The sequence below is a fragment of the Branchiostoma lanceolatum genome, chromosome 18 (genome assembly GCF_035083965.1).
Source record: "Branchiostoma lanceolatum isolate klBraLanc5 chromosome 18, klBraLanc5.hap2, whole genome shotgun sequence".
Taxonomy (NCBI): Eukaryota; Metazoa; Chordata; class Leptocardii; order Amphioxiformes; family Branchiostomatidae; genus Branchiostoma; species Branchiostoma lanceolatum.
In genome coordinates, this window is record NC_089739.1 from 12781942 (window position 1) to 12801149 (window position 19208).

At 41.1% G+C, this 19208-nt stretch overlaps 1 protein-coding gene across 1 annotated transcript; it reads right to left on the reverse strand.

The window, feature by feature from the left end:
• Nucleotides 1–717: 717 nt before the first annotated feature.
• Nucleotides 718–15029, reverse strand: LOC136424004 (uncharacterized). Its single transcript, XM_066412403.1, has 12 exons — nt 14807–15029; nt 13443–13641; nt 12230–12399; nt 11383–11593; nt 10079–10154; nt 9210–9323; nt 7611–7830; nt 6282–6421; nt 5556–5663; nt 4440–4616; nt 2295–2420; nt 718–837 (listed from the first exon to the last, which is right to left on the reverse strand). Exons 1-12 carry the CDS (start codon nt 15027–15029, stop codon nt 718–720), a joined length of 1884 nt encoding a protein of 627 aa, XP_066268500.1.
• Between the last annotated feature and the right edge of the window lie 4179 nt (nt 15030–19208).

The window sequence follows — 19208 nt, forward strand, 5'->3', positions numbered from 1 at the left end:
TACGCAAAAAAGTGAAAATGACCGAAAGAAAGTAATTTTAAGACCAGTTAAGCTCAAATGAACTCAATAAATAAAAAAATGTGAGCATCTATAGATCTGTTCCACTGGATGTGATAGAGAAGACAGAACTATGTACAGTATATATATATTCTTGGATCTAGCTACATTTCCTATACTGATGCACTCTCCAGACTTGACATGTGTACCAAGTGTCTTAAATTCGCTAAATCCCTATTGAATTCAAAAAAATTTCGACCCTAGCTACCTCCAACTCGTGAAAAAGTCCACAATAAGGGCTTAAAGGGGAGGTTACAGCTTACCATTCCTTTCACAAGATCAGACAGATACAAACGCAGTGCTATTCCATACTTGACCCAACTGCTGAACACCAATTTGTAATGTATAATCTGTTATATATGCTACTGTTGGTTGTACATTTTGTCTTTTATATATATATTCAGATTGCTTGAGTGTGCTCTTTTGTACTTTTAATTTCGAGACTGCGTAATTCAGCCGGTTTACTTTAAAGAAGATATATTGGCTGCAATGTTGTTTTAATTACTGTATGTGTCAATTCCTGAATAAACCATTTATATATACAGGTTCATTATACTGGGGAAATCCCCCTGGCATTATTCGTCCTCGTTCCTTGGATTCAAAAATAATCTGCTTTACTGCAAATAAAAGAAAAGGAAAAAATGAGTATGGCGTAATTTACTAACCAGTAAACATAAGGGCTGCTGCCTTGTTCACTTCCACAGTCGGCATCTCTGTGATGTTTGTTGACAGCTCTCTTGTTGTCTCCAAACTTGCAGACAGCAAGTTGGCAGACAATACCTAAAGAACCGTTCAATATATGTGACATTGCAATTTGGCAGAAATGCCAATTCTACCGGTAGAGTTTCTGTCCACGGAGATTCTGATTGGGATGCTAGGAATGTGTTTGGGTGGTCTTCCATTAAGAAATCCATGACATGAATAGAAGTGGAAAAGTTTTGACTGTCTTTTGAGGGAATATCTTTAAATTTACAGACTTTGATTGGAATCTCTGCCGGCAGAATCAGTAATTCTTACAGAATAAAAAAGACAACCAAGAGATTTATAGTGATGTCATCCCCTGTGATTGTACATATGTAAATACTTTGTGTTTGGGATTGCATCTCATTGATATGTATAAGCGGCAACACCTGTGCTGCATTGCTATATATGTGAACCAGTCAGAATTGCCTTGAAGAAGATGACAGATGGTTACCGAAACATTGGTGGAATAAATCTCTTGGCTGCGTGAAAAGAGTATTTTTTTATTCAGTGACTTACCAACCTGATGAAACTATTCACGGAGTAATTCTTACAGATTGCAAACTTTACCCTGGCATAGATATTTGTCTTAACAACTAGAAAGGCAACATTTGCAATAGAATAAAGCATATTTCACTACCTCTCCCTTTTCATACAAAAATTTACTGGTCCAAATCAACCTTTTGACTGTGGATGCACCGGTGCACCAGTCACTTTTAACTCAGCACCAAGGACAGTTACCATATGAGCCAACTGTAAGTAAATTAGGGCTCTAAAATCTTTTTTGGGAAAGATTATGTTCACTGGTGCACCTAAGCTTAAGTTTCACAGCATAGTTTTTTAAATGTTTTTTGTCCCATTCAGTTGTTTTATCTATAAGTAGCTACATGTATTTGTTTATTTGTTTTATTATCTTAAGCTATTATTGTACATTTATTTATCTATTGATATTTTGGCAATATCAAAATTGACTGGGGGAGACCAGATTGGTCTCTATGTTACCCGAGCACTTTCCATCTACAGTTGTTTGTGTGTTTTTTGTTTGTTTACCAGTATTAGGAAACTCCATTATGAAATAACAAAACTAATCAAATCTTCCTGGAGACCTGTATATCATATGCAAAAATACAATACAATGACATCTAACAACTTACATAACAATTTCGCTAGTTCCTGAAATTATACTCTATGATATTATCTTGTGCAAAATAAACATGCAAAAAATACAAATCGTTTACCAATGATAAGGCCACACCAATTTATTTTCTTGGTTAACGGAATAAAAATATTTTTTTTTAAATGCTAGATTGGTAGAAACAACATGAAAATAGAATCTCAGAGGAAAGTTTGTACTTTGGTGCACACAATTTCAGGGAGTGAACAGGGTCAGGTGCAAGTTTTCACCCCAGCCTTCTGTTTTAATGATTTATTTTGTGCTAAAATTGAAGATATAGATCTGTTAACCAAGAAATTAAATTGGAGTGGCCTAAACCAACCTGTGCATTTCCTGACACCATCTCAGGGGCAGCTGTGAGCATGATCAGAGACAGAGTCACTCCGTTTGCTGTCTCCATATCCTCTATGTCCAACTCTGACAGTCCCGATGCCATCTTGTCTACTCCCTAAACACAAGGTGGCGGGATAGTCTGGTGGTTATAATTAGGTTCTTGTATCTGAATCTGTAGGTTCTGGGATCGTATCCGTTAGGTAAGCAGGTACATGTAGTCAATGTGCTTACGTGCGACGTGTTATACCGCCCCTTACGGGGTGACATACCCTTTCGTTGGCTGATATAAGACGGGGATGCGCCAGGTCTCCCATCCGGATGAATGCTGTAAATCACAGTATGGCTGATACGAGACGGAGGTTCGCCAGGCCCCCATCCGGGTGATTTGTAGTGAATCACCAACTCCAGACAGAAGGATTTGGACTATCGCACACTAGGGCATGCCCCTACTCTTTTTTTAAAGCTGTGGTGGGTTCTTTTACGTGCGTGAGGTGTGGCTCTTCCCAAACACAGGACCTCCATTTAATGTCCTATGCGAGGGACGTCCCTAGCCGAAGCTAGGTACTCATTTACACCTGAGTGAAGTGAGGAAATTTGTGTTAAGTGCCTTTCCCAATGCCACACAGTCGGGGTGCATGTCCAGACATGCCCGGGGGCGACCCGGGTTCGAACGCGGGTTCATAGCCGAATGTTCTTACCATTAGGCCACACGACACAGCCAAACGTATCCGTTGCAGACCCCAATGTTGTGCCCTTGGCAAAGGCACTATACACCTATTTCCTCACTCTACTCAAGTGAAGATTACCCTTAAAGGCTAGCTCTTTTCAACAAGTACAATGAAGAGTGGACCATAGCTAAACATCCTGTCCCTAAGCCGGCGTCACAATTCATGCGAGTGTCGGCCGACTTTGTAGATCGCCCAAAGCTCACCAAATTTCAAAATCGCCCGAGGACTCGACCATGTTTTCCAATAAAAATCTCGGGCGACGTCCGTCGAGCACTAAAAACTAAAAATCCCCCATGAGCTGGTACCATCTCTTGAACATGGACGAAGTCAGTATCGACTAACCAATATTTCGATCAACTTTTATTTCTAGAAATCGCCCGAAGCCCGCGTAATCGACAGGACGTCGGCCGTACTTATGCCGAAATGCCCATTTAAAGCTCGCCAACACGTCGGCCAAGCTGAATTTCTTATTTGTGACGGGGGCTTTAGGACTACAACCCTTTCCAGTAGCGTGCATGTTGGGTAAACGACAACAGCCGGAATTGAACTTCCAATCTCTTGGTCCAGGGGCTGTGTCACTAACAACTGGACTACAGATGCTAAAAAAATTTGAAGAAAGGGATGTCCCTGTGGCTCATATGGCAGCTAGTTTTTAATTAGTTGGTAACTGACTGGCAGACCCCAGTTCAAGTCCCTGGGTTAGGACATCTCGGTTGGGGCTGCATCTGTCTTTGGGAAGGGGATTAAACTAGTGATCCCTCAAGCATGTTTAAGTGGAAGGGCTAGCAACTCCTCCCTGTAAAAATATACGATGCTACTGAAACAGCAAGGAAACTTGCCTTACATCAACAACAATACAACTGTTACAATAATTTGAATAACTACCTCTGTTATATCCTCTCCACCAGCAGCCATGTGACTATCAACATAGGACGCAATGACAGATTCGAGGAAAGCTGTATGTGCGTTCCACACACAAGATTAGTCTAGATCTTTGCCTAAAGGGTATCTGTATCTGTATCTGTATAGCTGGAATAACCGCCCTTCGGCGTAACACAGCAGCTTCACAGGCACGCGGCGCGACAGCAGCTGTTTATATTACACTGAACGGCCTGTCACACCTAACTTTTGCACATCTGACTGCAATCGTTCTTTAAAGCTATTTAGTGAAGGTGTTCTTACAGTATTTGATGGCACGAGTTCCATTATACTATGGTTCTCGGGAAATACGAATATTTGAACACATCAATCCTTGGTTTATAACTCTGGTACTTAAAGGCATGACTATTTCTTGTCCTTTTCTGAGCTGGTATTAGATGCTTATCAGTCTGTACGTCGACAAGTTTATTATCTCAATTCAATTACAATAAACACACACTCATAACCATTTACACAAAACAATGCACCTCTGTGATGTCCTCTCCAATAACAGCCATGTGACTAGCGACGTAGGACGCAATGACGGACCCGAGGAAAGCGGTGTGCGGCTCGCCCTGGCGGATCTGACGGAAGAACGTGCCGGTCGGGTAGGCGATGAATCCATCGAGGTAACCTTGGAGCTGCGCCATGGTCGGTGCCTTTATCTGCAAGAAGAGAAGAAAGTTAAAGTTAAAGTGACCCGGCGTCTTGAAAAGACTCATAGGGGCCCAACTCCATTCCTATAGCCCTTGGGCCACACATATTTGTGCAAGTCACTACAGCAGGGGGCTAGTCCGCTGGTAGTGATGTGTGTGTTTAACTACCATACTCTTTCCCAAATGCTGAGTGATAAGTAGAGAAAGCAGTATGTACCATTTTTAAAGTCTTTGGTATGACCGGCCGGGGATCGAACTCACGACCTACCGTATGCAAGGCAAACACTCTACCAACTAGGCCATTGCACCGGTTATAAATACAACAAAGGATTGATACTTTTTCACCTACTAGTACTGTAGTTGGAGGCAACTAGTTGTGGCAACTAGGTGTTCCTAGGAAAAGCACCTCAATCCTTAGGTTGATAACTCTGGTACTTGAAGGCATGACTATTTCTTGTTCTTTTCTACGCTTGTATTAGATACTTAGTATTCGGTACATTCACTAGTTTATTAGTCATTTTGTACATCATGCATGTTTTCCTTTTGCTAATCAGAGGCTTAGTTAGTTCACAGAACTGATGAAAATAAAATAGCAACACATGTGCAATGGCCTAGTTGGTAGAGTGTTCGCCTTGCATACGGTAGGTCGTGAGTTCGAACCCCGGCCGGGTCATACCAAAGACTCTAAAAATGGTACATACTGCTTTCTCTGCTGAGCACTCAGCATTTGGGAAAGAGCATGGAAGTTAAACACACATCACTATCGGTGGACTAGCTCCCTGCTGTAGTGCCTTGCACAAAGTTGTGTGGCCCAGGGTTGCCAAAATGGATATGGGCGCCGCCTTATGCACCGTCTGGTGCGGGGAAGACTCTAACTAACTTAACACATGTGTTAAATGATAATGATCATCAAACAATGATGTGTAGAAAATAGAGATGTAAACCAACCAGCGCAGGTTCAAGATCAAACTCAACAAAGCGACCATCCGGAGACCCGATCCGCACGTGCAAGATGACAATCCCAGAGGAGACGTCAAAGAGGTTTGTGTACCCAACCTATGAAATAAGAAATTCAGTTTCATCATAATCACACACAATCATGCACAATCATGAATATTCTATATTCTATCCGTATATGTGTGTTTGTGTGTGTGTGTGTGTGTGTGTGTGCGTGTGTATGTGTATGTGTGTGTGTGTGTGTGTGTGTATGTGTGTGTGTATGTGTACGTATGTGTGTGTGCATGTATATGTATGTGTGTGTAAGTGTCTGTGTATGAGTGTACGTATGATGATGATTTTATTCAGTAAGAAACTCGCGGGTTATGTTGCAATATAATCTGAATTCCGTTCTTAGTACAAATTAGTATGTGTGTGTGTGTGCGTGTATATGTGTGTGTGTGTGTGTGTATGCGTGTGTTTGTGCGTGTGTATGTGTATGTGTGTGTGTATGTGTGTGTGTATGTGTGTGTGTGTATCTGTGTGTGTATGTGTGTGTGTATGTGTGTTTTTATGTGTGTGCGTGTGTGTGCGTGTGTGTGCATGTGTGTGTTCTCTCTTCGTTCTCCTCAAGACACCATAAACTGTTTTTGATTGTGTTCACTGTGCCACAAAATTTGAGCGCAGCACATTCAAATGCATTGATAGAATCAAGGATGACAGAAGTCCAGACCTTACCCATCCGTTGAAGGAATTCAGGATGATTTCGTTCTTCGTGGGGGGTCCATCTCCAGGGAACGTCACCGTGGCGATTTCAGCTAAAGGCTTCAGCTCAAAGGAAACCTGGGTCTCCAGTGGGCCAAGGACATCAAGAAATTCTGAAGAAGAGACATTCAACTTTACTAATAGCTCGAAAGTTCCAATGTCTTCTTGATAGAAATCATTTTGAAGCAAAGTCGAACAGTAATTTCCAATATAAAAATATTGGACACAAATCCTAAAGAAGAGATATTCAACTTAGCTTGACAGTTCATGTGTGCTACGGTAGAAATCATTTTGAAGCCAAGTTGTAAGTTCCTACATAAAAACTGACCTAGTGTGCTTGGCCAACAACGCAAGCCATGACAAAGTACCACTAGCTACTCGAAGAAGCATTATGCTTCCCTCCAATGAGGATGACTTTTTTACGTCACTAAAACCATTCATTCATTATTTAGGCCCAATTTACACTTGTCCATTCAACTGTAGTACTACACATGGTAGTTTACTACTGTAGTAGACTACAATTTTTTTCTGGGTGTAAAAAGAAAACAGAAGTCTACTACACCCTCGGAGGCTGTAGTACTACACTTCGGCGGAGGTTCTGCAAGACTTCGAACCGGATGTAAATGAAACTGTAGTTCAGATCGAGGCAGTAGACTACATTTCGAAGCCAACAACCATGTTCGATCTGATGTAATTCAAACTGATCGCGTGTCCCATTTCGGGTCATCTGCGGTCATTTTCTAGGTTTCTCAGTAAAACCGAGCTGTCGGGCCCTTTTGCTTGGAATTTTGCATCAGATAAAACCCCTACCTTTTCACAAATAAAAAGCATGCTGAAATTCCCTCCCACGATTTTTCAAAGGTCACTACAGTTTCGTGGCAATCTGGAACAGCAGGTGTCCTGCTAGGCTTCCTGTCATTGAGTGTAAAGTGGACGTGAATCTGTAGTACTACCATGTGTAGTACTACAGTTTCACAGAACAAGTGTAAATTGGGCCTAAATGATATCAAAGTGGGTGAATCTGAGAACGAAGAAATTACTTTGTCGTGCTTTTACAAACATTTAAACACTCACTAACACACAACAAAAGAGTTTGCTACTATGGGGAGCTTTCGACACAAACTCTGTCTCTTCATCAACCTGGTAAAGTCAGATCCCGCCTTGGAGTTCTCTTGTCACGTGACTTGATGTTAACTATCACGTGACAAGAGACAGCCATATACAGCCTTGAGATAGTCATGCCCCCTGTCCTTGGTTTAAGGTACTGCGTTGTTTACGTTAGGTAACTTGTTGTGGCATTACCTTTACAAGTTACGCAGAACTTGTCGATCAAAGCTGTTCCCTCTGGCGGAAGTAGAGTACACATTCCTGACAGGCTCTCAGGGTCTCCCCCCGTAGTTTCTCCCTCATCATCACCGGCTTGGCTCTGAGCAGGGTTGGGAAGGACTTGAAACCTCCATTCCGAAATCTTCTGCCAGGGTCCGACCGTATCCGTCAGCCGGATTGTGTAATGTCCAACGTCCTGGGAAAGTAGATTAGGTGATCAATAACTAGAAAGGCCGTCATTTGCATGTTTAGCCAAACTCCTCCCCATGCAAAAAATGGAGATGTGCATCTTTGTTTTGAAAATGGCAAAGAATTTAGAAAAATGATTCTGAAGTACTAGTAATATGCCAAAAGTGTGAACAAAGTCGTAGGCAGTCACAATGCCACATTTGGTATAAACACTAGGGCAGCTGACCCAGAAATGAAAGATAACTCGATTAGCTCAATTGGCCAAGCAGGCAGTTGCCATTTGAAACGCTGTGCTCCCATCGGCTGTCACGAAAAAACTCAATAAAATCAGTTTGAAGGAAAAGAAAAAATGCCTAGGGGTATTTCCCCACACTACCTTTGTGCAAAATTTCAGGTCATTTGGTCAAAAAATGACAGATATGAATCGATTTGAAGATTTGACAGGCAGAAGGAGGAGGAGAAGAAACATGAGTAAAAACAATATGTTGAGCCATACTAGGTATGGCTTAACATAATTACTCTCCAGGTCACACCAATTTGATTTCTATAAAGATTGCGAAAATCCCGTTTTCAGTTTCAATAGACGAATTGTTGTTCATTTCATAGCCAAGTTTTTTCTGCCCCATTTTGTACAGTGTGTAGATTTGTCCTTGGTGCTGAAGTTCCATCAAATATAAGATTCATACATGTATTACGTAGACATAATTTGCATGTTTTGTATTAAATTATTGTTTTTCGTTTTGAACAACATGAAACTAAGTCAATGGCATTGAGTGTGTCCTTAGTTTTTGTTAATAAATATTGAAATTAGAAAAAGAATAAAGAAAAGGAGTGATAATCAAAATTGTATCCTTCACTACCAAAGATCAGTTTTCTTATTTTTCTTGTTTTTCTTCCTACAAAGAAAATTTTTCTGTCAGCAATAATATTATTCTGTATACAAAAATCCCTGTTTTAAGCACAAACAAGAATCCTTGTTTTATGCACGAACAAGAATTGCATCCAATAATTTTTTTTTCTTGAGTTTTCTTTAACCAAGAAAGTTCCAGAAAATTATTCTTAGACTAGTAGAATCAAATTTTCAAATAAAATATCTTAAGGAAATAATTTGTAAGAATACCAAATCAAACAAAAAACAAATCTTATAGTAATCTTATAGACAATTTTTCATACTTTTGTAGAAAATTCTTATTGGAGAACATCTACTAGAAATATTTTCTTCACTTCAGAAAAATAAGAATAAACTTCTTTGCGTAAGAATTGACATCCAAAGACTTTCGCAGAAGGTTTATTGAATATTCTTGTTTTTTATTGTATAAGAAGATCTTTCTCAACATAAGAAAAGAAGAAAGATAAGAAAAAAAAAGAAAAAAAATGGTAGTATACCACAAATACTGCGCTGGGAACCAGAAGGGCCGAGCCAGAAACTTCAATCACAGAGGTCCAGTTCTCTGCAGGATGACCATCAGGATACTCCTCCAGAGTGTAGTCGATTGTGCCCTGTATTTTTTTATCAAAACAAAAAATAAACAAATACAGACAAGATGACACTAGTGCTGCGTACCTAAACGTAACATCAGGTACAGGTACCGGTACAGAGGTTTAGGTACAGGTCCGGACCTGTACATGTACATGCACAATTCGAAAAATTAACATGTGTTCTTCTGAACTTCTTCAATAATAACAGAAACATCAATAAACTGTTTTCAACTTGTCAGTATCTTTAGTCAAGGAACATGACTAGGTTTCCTACCGCCAAACTCCCTTGGCCTTGCTATCAAAACTCCCTGCATGCCTGAATGTTCTGTTGCATATTAGTTACGCTGTTCCAAGGTGTCACTTTGGTTACGTTTGGTGTTGCATGAGGCCATGAGGTCAGGAGATCAGTCACAAAATAAGCACGTACTTGGTGTAAAGTTATATCGGTACAGTACCCGTACTTCATGATCCGGTATTTTGGACCTGTACCTAATCAGTTTTTGCGGTACAGTACCGGTACACAGTACCAGTACACAGCACTAGATGACAGCATACTTCAGTTAAATCAACATATATTAGCACCACCATCAGACAAGAAAAAGAATCAAAATCAAAACATCAATTTAGGGTCTAATATTACTTTCTATGAATGCAAGTCCTAATACCCCCTCCCAAGGTATTTCTGGTAGGACATGGATAAAGTAATTTGAATCTAACCTTTGCAAAACGTCCACTTATAGTAACAAAATCCTGAGTTAGGCACATCATGTATTTACCTGTATTTCTGAGGACGTGTTCAGAACCAGCGGCCAGGCTGCGATGGTGCTGTACTGGTTACAGTTCTCCACACAGCTGTAGAAAATTCAACCAAACAACACCGTCCTGTGAATATCTTCATCAAGTTGTCAAATCACTACTAAGATAACAATTTTTTTGTCCAAGTGTTTATTCCTCGCATGTTTCCGTCTGTCACCTTCCTCTGTAATCAGTATTGCCCTGAGGAAGGTGACAGACAGACAGCAAAACATTGGCTAAGGCCATGCCAATTTTTTTTGTTGCTTCTTGGAATAGCCTGTCCTGTTTTTCTCATTTTGAAAAAAAAATTGGTCACTATTCCCATTCACAAATTTTTACTCCCAATTTTACTATCTGTTCAGTTGTTAAACTCAATAGCCACTAAAATGGATTATAAAGGCTTGCACATGCCTAAAAAGTGTGGTCACATTGATCATAAGCTGTAATTTTTCATTTATTAAAACTATTTCTTAATATCAATCGATATATTACATGGCAAAATGTAATTTTGTTACTAAACTTACGTACTAGATCAAAGAAAGGGGTGCATTGCATAAATTGAGCCATACAAAGCTGAAAATTGAATAATCCTCTATGTTACGTTAACCCTTAACCCCAGACTATTTGCAAGAAATTTCTTTTTATCTATTTTTTGCCCTGTTGCTCCAGTTTTTTTCTGAAAAAATCCAAGAATCAACAAATAAAATTGGTGTGGCCTAAGCCTTGAATAAAACAATTGCTTGTGTACAAAGAGCATTTTTATCCGCCAACAATTTAGTTAGCATCAGACAAGAGCTGTCTTCAGCCAGCTAAAAACAAACAAACAAACAAATCCAGACAGCTGACCACAAACATCATCAAAAACATAACCTTCAGACGCAAAGGTAAAGACAGCTAAAACTTGGGGTCGCGTGGCGTAACGGCAGCGTGTTTGGCCCAGAAAACAGAGGTCCCGTGTTCAAATCCGGTCAGGTCACCGATCTTGTGCCCCTGGGAAACGCACTTTACATGACTTTCCTCACTTCTCTCCGGTGAAAACGAGTACCTAGCTTCGGTTAGGGACGTCCCTCGGATAGGACGTTAAATGGAGGTCCAATGTTTGGGGAGAGCCACACCCTACGCACGTTAAAGAACCCACCACACCTTTAGAAAAAAAGTAGAGGCATGCCCCGGTGTGCGATGGTCCAAACCTTACAGTCGGTATATAGGCTACAAAAGTCTTCAGCAAGTTGAAGTTGGTATAGCCTCAAATTGAAAGAAGAAGAAAGAAAACTGTTTGACGTACTCCAGATACAAGTCCAACAACGTCTCGTCAGGAACTACGTGGATGGTCTGGTACAGCGACGCCGTGGGGAACAGCCCGGCCGTCACGTCCACACTGACGTTAGCGATGATACCCGGAGGCCTCTCGTGCGTAAGAAGGCTTGGCGTGAACTGACGCTCGCCGTTGGGGGCCGTTTGGACCAAGCACCCGAGCATGATCTCACAGTCCGTGCCTGGAAGTATAGGAAAAGGCTTACACCATTTTATATTTTTTACTTATAAAACCACCAAGAGAGTAAAAAAACTGTACATTGTACAATGCGAACACACACACACAAAGCCATGCAGACACACACACACAAACGCACGTGCATACACACGCATGCAGACACACACAGACATACAATTTCACATACACACACACACACACACATGTGCAGACACAGACACACACACACAATTAAAGCAAAGACATGCAGATACACGCAAGCTCACGTGCATACACACACATGCACAGACAAATGCAGACACTCACAGACATACAAACACACATGTGCAGACACACATACACACCAACAAACATACACACACATGTGCATACACATACACATACACACACACACACACAAAGACATGCAGACACACGCAAGCGCACGTGCATACACACGCATGCACACATACATGCAGACACACACATGCATACAAATACACATGTGCAGACACAGACACACATACACACATACACACACATGCACACACATACACACATACACACATACATGCCTCACCTGTTAATAATGGACTTAGATCGTCTGTGTACACCTCAAATTCGCAAAAATTCAAAAATATCGTCCTGAGAAGTTGGATGCCTGCATACTGAGCCAAGACGCCAGAAACGGAGAGTTCATACATCAGCCCGGCAAAATTCAAGATTCTGCCGACTATTGGATTGTTGACGAGTACGGGGGAGTTTCCGGCGTGGATGTTCCCGGGACTGAGTCTGTCCGAACAGCAATCCACACGGTTGTACACAACGACCCTGCAATTGCGGTAGTAGACTGGTTTATTTTCCACAATACAACAAGGTGATATAGAATTCAACACGGGGTATTCCGTATCACCCGAGGTACCAGCCCGACCGCGGGTAGGGTCGCCCGACGGCCGTAGGCCCGCGGGAGGGCTGGGACCGAGGGTGGTGCTGAATACACCGTGTTGTATTTTATCTATGTCATACCCACCCGAGAAAACACACATTTTAATGCGGAATGCGCCAGAAGTTGAGGGAGTTTTGTGTCCTCGAACAAAAAAACTGTAACAACATATTGATTCCAACCTCCGAATCCGGTATTCGAATAAAAATATTTCATGGAAGCCTATGTGATACAACTCTAGAACCTCAAGTGATACGGAACCGGAACACCCTTATATGACATAAATGGTTGTATGCACCCACAGGCGCTAAATTGCACAGCTTAACTATTTCAAGAGCTTTAACTAGGTAAAACTTATTATACATGCCTCGTGTAATTTCTTTTGACCTCCACTTGACCTCTCTTGACCTTTATTGACTTTTACCTTGGAAGGTTTTGAGTTACGGACAACAATTTTGTTTTGACGTGTCGGATTAATTTATGTTTCACCGAATGTCATCCATTTTTGTCTTTACCAGACTGAATGTAACATACATTGTCCTGTATATACTAGGGCCTCTTGATTAAAGTTTAAAGTTAAAATCCTCCCACACCATAAGGCGTACATGGCGGTGCCCATCCCTGTTTCATAGCCCTGGGCCACACTGTGGTGCAATCACTGCAGCAGGGGGCTAGTCCACTGGTAAGTAAGTACCATTTTTATAAAGTCTTTGGTATGACTCAATGCGCCTTTTGTCCAGAGGTGTCCTACCCGGGAGTTGAACTCGGGCCTTCTGGTTCCAAGTAATCAGAACCAGATGTGGTAAGTAACAGAAGGGCAAACCACTACACCACAGGGACACCCCCGGGCCTCTTGATAATCAACTCTTATAAGTTGAAGGGGAGACCCAGCTGTCTTGAGATGAAATGAATAAATGAACGAATATAATACCTTACGATGGAGTACTGGGTGCCCAGATCGACCATCCACCACGGGTTGGCCTCCCCACCACTGTGAGCACATGACATTGAGTTGTAGAGTCCGGCTGCATTGTTCCCGTCATTCGCCCTGTCAGGAGACCCACCGTAACCGGTGCCGCTCGATGTCGCCTTCTTACAGTTGGCTACGTTGATCTTGGAAGCATCGAGGGCTGTAAAGGAATGCGAAGAGAATTTCAAGACTGGAAATACAGGGACCATAATAATAATGATAATAATAATAAATGTTTATTGGTCAGAAATTACCCGTGCAATGGCAGCCAGTGCTGAATGGCTGCAGGGTTTACAGTCACATAATACACAACAGATACACTGTCGCACGGGTCTGGGCGGCTGACATTCTGCGCCAGCAGATGACCTCAATACGACCTTCCCCAACCGAAGTCAGGTACCCATTCACACCTGGGTGGAGTGACGAAAGTCGTGTTAAGTGCCTTTCCCAAGGGCACAACATCGGGGCATATCAGGGTTTTGAACCAAGGACCTCTTGGTTCTGGGCGAAACACTCTACCCATTGCGCCACACGATGCCACGTGCATACACTCACTTACTCACTCACTCACTCACTCTCTCCCATAGCTTAGTCAGCTGTAGGGGCAGCATAGCGTTCAGTAAAGGTTCTTCACTGCTGGCGATCTAAATCTGCCTGCCTGACCATCTGGTTGGCTGTATGGCCGGTCCACACCTTTAAAGGCATCCAGAGCATTTTATGAGAATTGAAACTTTAATTAAAAAACTCAACATTCTAGTCGTTCCTACATATAGTAAGTTTCAATAACACTATACCATTACTGATATCGAAATTAAATGAGCAAAGTCGTTGTGTGGTGAGAACTATAAGAAAATCCAAGCCCTAATAGAATGATCCTGACTGTCCATCACAATTAGCGGTTCGACCAATGAGGGAGTGACTGCATATCCGCCAAATATTTGCATTTTTATGTTTTGAATTTGCATTTCTACGTTTTGACGGTGGTGGGCGGGGCTATGGTATGTACAGTAGGCGCGAGAAACTAAAAGATTAACATGTAGATTATTTTTGTGCCGTTTTTGTGCACTTTTGAAAAAAAATCTGAACGCAAATGTGGTAAACAGTGGCATTAATTGTCAATTTCATAAAGATTACACCAACTAGAATATTTCCAAATTTCAAGTCTTATAAAATGCTCTGGGTGCCTTTTAGTCTATGATCCATGACCGACGGGGACGTCCTCCACTTTGCATACACCGCTACGCATAAACGAGACAATGTTATATATTCCTGATGCAGCATATAGTTAACGTTACCATACTGTTCTAGAGCATTAATTAACTTACGTAAAGTCACTTCATACGTGCACTTCCAGTCGTAGACGTATCCCTTGGAACTAAGAAGTTCTTCCGGGTCATAGGAGAGGGCAGCGTCAACGACGAGGTCACTGGTTGTGTCGATCGTTCGCACGACGGGTCCAACAGTATAGGTGAGTGGCATCCTGGCGACCTCTACCCACGTTTGGACAGCAGAGATGGACATGTGGTCGCTTCCTGGCACCGTCAACATGGCTTGGAACTGTTAGCATAATCAATTAATAAAAAAATGAAATAACGTTACCTGGTAGCTAGGAATGCACTACCAAAGATTTTTTTCTTATTTTTCTTGTTTTCTTATTAGATCTATGTTGAGAAAGATTTTCTTAAACAAAGAAAAAACAAGAAAATTCAGGAAACCTTATGCGAAAGTCTTTCTATGTCAATTCTTACACAAAGAATTTCATTCTTTTATTTTCTGAAGTTAAGACAATATTTTTAGCATGATGCTCTCCAATAAGAATTTTCTACAAAAATAAAAAAATTGTATTTCTCAGTCTTACTTTAAGATTTGTTTTTTGTTTGGTCCGACGTGGTATTCTTACAGATTCTTTCCTTAAGATTTTACTAGAATTAATTTCTTGAACTTTCTTGGTTTAAGAAAAAAATTCTTAGATGCAATTCTTGTTTGTGCTTAAAACAGGGATTCTAGTTTGTGCTTAAAACAGGGATTCTTGCATACAGAATGATATTCTTGCTGACATAAAAATTCTTTGTACAAGGAAAAACAAGAAAAATAAGAAAAACGATTTTTGGTAGTGTAGCTAGTATGATTAGTAAACATTCTTGGCATTAAAGAGCTTTTACATGACTTGTACACAAGATGGTATGTCAGGAAACATCATTCTGTAAATACCCTTCTGGTTCAATTTTTTCAGTCATTGTAAGTTTTCAACACTTCTTCAGTGGAACCCGAATCACAGACACAGACACCGTGGAAGACCAAACAAGACATACATAAAAAAACGAACTTCTGCTGCAGTAGCAAGGTCACATACCAGGGGCTCAAAATCGATCTTGAATTTCGGCTTCACAGCACCTGCCCACATACCAAATATCATTGTAATCCATCAAGAGTTATGCTAACTACAGTAGTGCGGAAAGACAAACAGACACACAGACAGACAGACAGACACACCCAAAACTATATCTCCAATTTTCATGGAGATAACAACTCGAAGCAGACAGCGGTTTGGACCTATATACAACAACTGTCTGCAGCAATGGAAAACGGAGAAAATTGGAGACAGCATTGGAAGATTCTAGGAAAATACGAACACATCAATCCTAGGTTGAAAAGTCTGATACTTAAAGCCATGGCTATTTCTTGTCCTTTTCTGAGCTGGTATTAGATACTTATTAGTTGGTACGTCCACCAGTTTATTAGTCATTTTGCACATCATGCATAGTCTGGACATTTTCCTTCTCTCTTCTAGTGAAATCCACTGCGGAACTGTTTTCAATTTGGTGACACTAGCACCCCTGACATAGTTGTTCATGCAGAATCTGGCTGCTTGCTTCTGTACCCTCTCCAATTTATCCTTGTCTTTCTTAGTATATGGATCCCAAACTGTTGCGGCGTATTCTGTGAGTGAATGAGTGAGTGAGTGAGTGAGTGAGTGAGTGAGTGAGTGAGTGAGTGAGTGAGTGAGTGAGTGAGTGAGTCAGTGAGTGACAAACCTGCACCATGTAGAAGCCAAGAGGCAAGGCGCGTGGTGACAAGGTGAAGTGAAGGTTGTTCTGTGGGACACCCTCGGGTGAAACGTCGTCCAGCGGTGGCCCTGATGTCACCGGTCCTTCTCCTCTTACTGTCCAGTATAGGGTTAACTAGATAAAGGAACAAGGATATAAGATCAAAACTTGTGGTACAGGCCCTAAAGCCTCCGTCACAAATACGAAATTCAGGTCGGCCAATGTTTCGGCGAGCTTCAAATGTGCATTTTCGGCCGAAGTAAGTCCGACGTCTTGTCGATTACGCGGGCTTCGGGCGATTTTCAGAAATCAAAATTGATCCAAATATTAGGCTTTTACAAGGTTAGTCGATTCTGACTTCGTCCATGTCCAAGAGATGGTACAATCCCATGGCGGATTTTTTTAGTTATCAGTGTTCGACGGATGTCACCCGAGATTTTCATTGGAAAATACAGTCGATGCTCGCGCGATTTTGAAATTCAGCGAGCTTCGGGCGATCTACAAATTCGGCCGGCGCTCGCATGAATCGTGACGCCGGCTTAAGCAATGGCCTAGTGGGTAGAATGTTTTACTTTGCACTTGGAAGTTCGGGGGTTCAAACTCTGACCGGGTTATACCAAAGACCTCAAAATAGACATACTGCTTTCTTTGCTGAACATTCAGTACATGTACATAATTATAAACATGACATGTATATAGTTGGACTCACAACATTGGACTAGCCCTCCGCTATAGTGATCTGTGTGGCCCGAGGGCTATAGAAACGGAGATGGGCATAGCCCCTATACACCGAAAGATGTGGGACAGACTTTTTAACTGTCTTATACAATATAGATAAAAATCAAATAACTTCGCAACTAACATACATCTTGTAAAATTGTAATCAATCAAAATTCATCTTTCTGTGTACCAGTGTTTTTGTCGTTGGTTGCTCTGTAGTTTTCATAACTATTTGAATTGTACTGCTAACTATAGAAAGTTTGAAGGCATCCAGAGCATTCTATGAGGCTTTAAACTTGAATAAAAAAACTCCAATTTCTAGACATTCCTACACATAGTAAGTTTCAATAACACGTAACCATTACATATCGATATTAAAGGAGCAAAGATACGATGTCGTTGTGTGGTGAGAACTGGTAGAATATACAAGCCCTAATATACTGATCCTGACTGTCCATCACAATTAGCGGTTTGACCAATGAGAGACTGACTGCATGTCCGTCAAATATTTGCATCTTTATGTTTTAATTTTGTATTTCTACGTTTTGACAGAGGTGGGCGGGGCTATGGTATCGGTCTATTTACACCAGGCATGTGAAAGTAGAATATCACTATGTAGCTTATTTTTGTGCCGCTTTTGAGCACTTTTGATAAGAAATCTGCACGCAAATGCGGTAAACAGTGGTATTAAATGTCAATTTCATAAAGATTACAGAAACTAGAATATTTCCAGTTTTCTAGCCTCATAAAATGCTCTGGGTGTCTTTAACAAACCTCGTAATCTTCCAAACATTCAACAGACAGCTCGCTATGGAAAGTGATGTTTCCTGTCCGGTGTACGGGAAGGGCATTGCTCTTACTACATGTGGATGAAACAAATCAAGATCCAGTGTTAGAAAGTACAGAAACATGACGTTGCACCCAATCTCCAGCTTTTCGTCTTTTTTTTACTGCCTTACTTTCAAGCTGCTTTAATTTGTTATATTGATTAGGCCACACCAATCTAATTTCTTGGTTAACAGATTGTCATGTCAGATTAAAAAAGTCATGAAAACAGAAGGCTGGGGTGAAAACTTGCACCTGACCCTGTTCACTCCCTGAAACTGTGCGCACCAAAGTACAAACTTTCCTCTGAGATTCTGTTTTCATGTTGATTTTCTAATCTAGCATTTTCTTTGATCCCGTTAACCAAGAAATTAAAATGGTGTGGCCTTAAGAATATTCTTGACATATTGATTAAGATCAATTCTTGCTATTTTTGTCTCAGATTAATTCAGTCACATTGATTTGCCATTCGTTTCTTTTTTTTTCAACGTAATAGATTTCATTCTTTGCTCAAGTTTTGCTTTCACGTGTTAGGTATTTTCCATTGTAGTTTTCATTATTTGACTCTGACTCATTTGTTGTTGATTTGAAATGCAAAAACATCAGATGTAAACAAGAAACTTCGGACGGAAAACAGAGAGCAGCAAAATCATGTAGTACTGCTTACTTGTGGATCCGTTCATGAATATCAGCGATGACATAACAATGCTGGTCACCAGGGGGAGCTGCTTGCCCCGCTGTCTCGTTCAGGACGCAGCCGGTATGGATCACAACACACGGCTCAAACAGGGGCGGTTTGTCTATCAGTGGAAACAACCAATAGTAACAACCATCAATCAATCAAATTAAACCATTACACCATGGATCACAACACACGGCTCAAACAGGGGCAGGTGGCCAATCAGTGAGATCAATCAATTAATCAATCAACCAATCAATAACAAGAGTCTTAGGACCCAAAATCTCCATGAAACTTTGTTTTTTTTTATTAAACCAATTCCCCCCATTCTATATCGCTCAATGGTATGACCCACACTGGCCGGGCAAGGGGAGAAGTGGCTATAAATAGCTACTGACCTAGATAAGAGACCAACAGATGGTGCGACCTCAAAGCCCACAATAGAGTAGATATTCC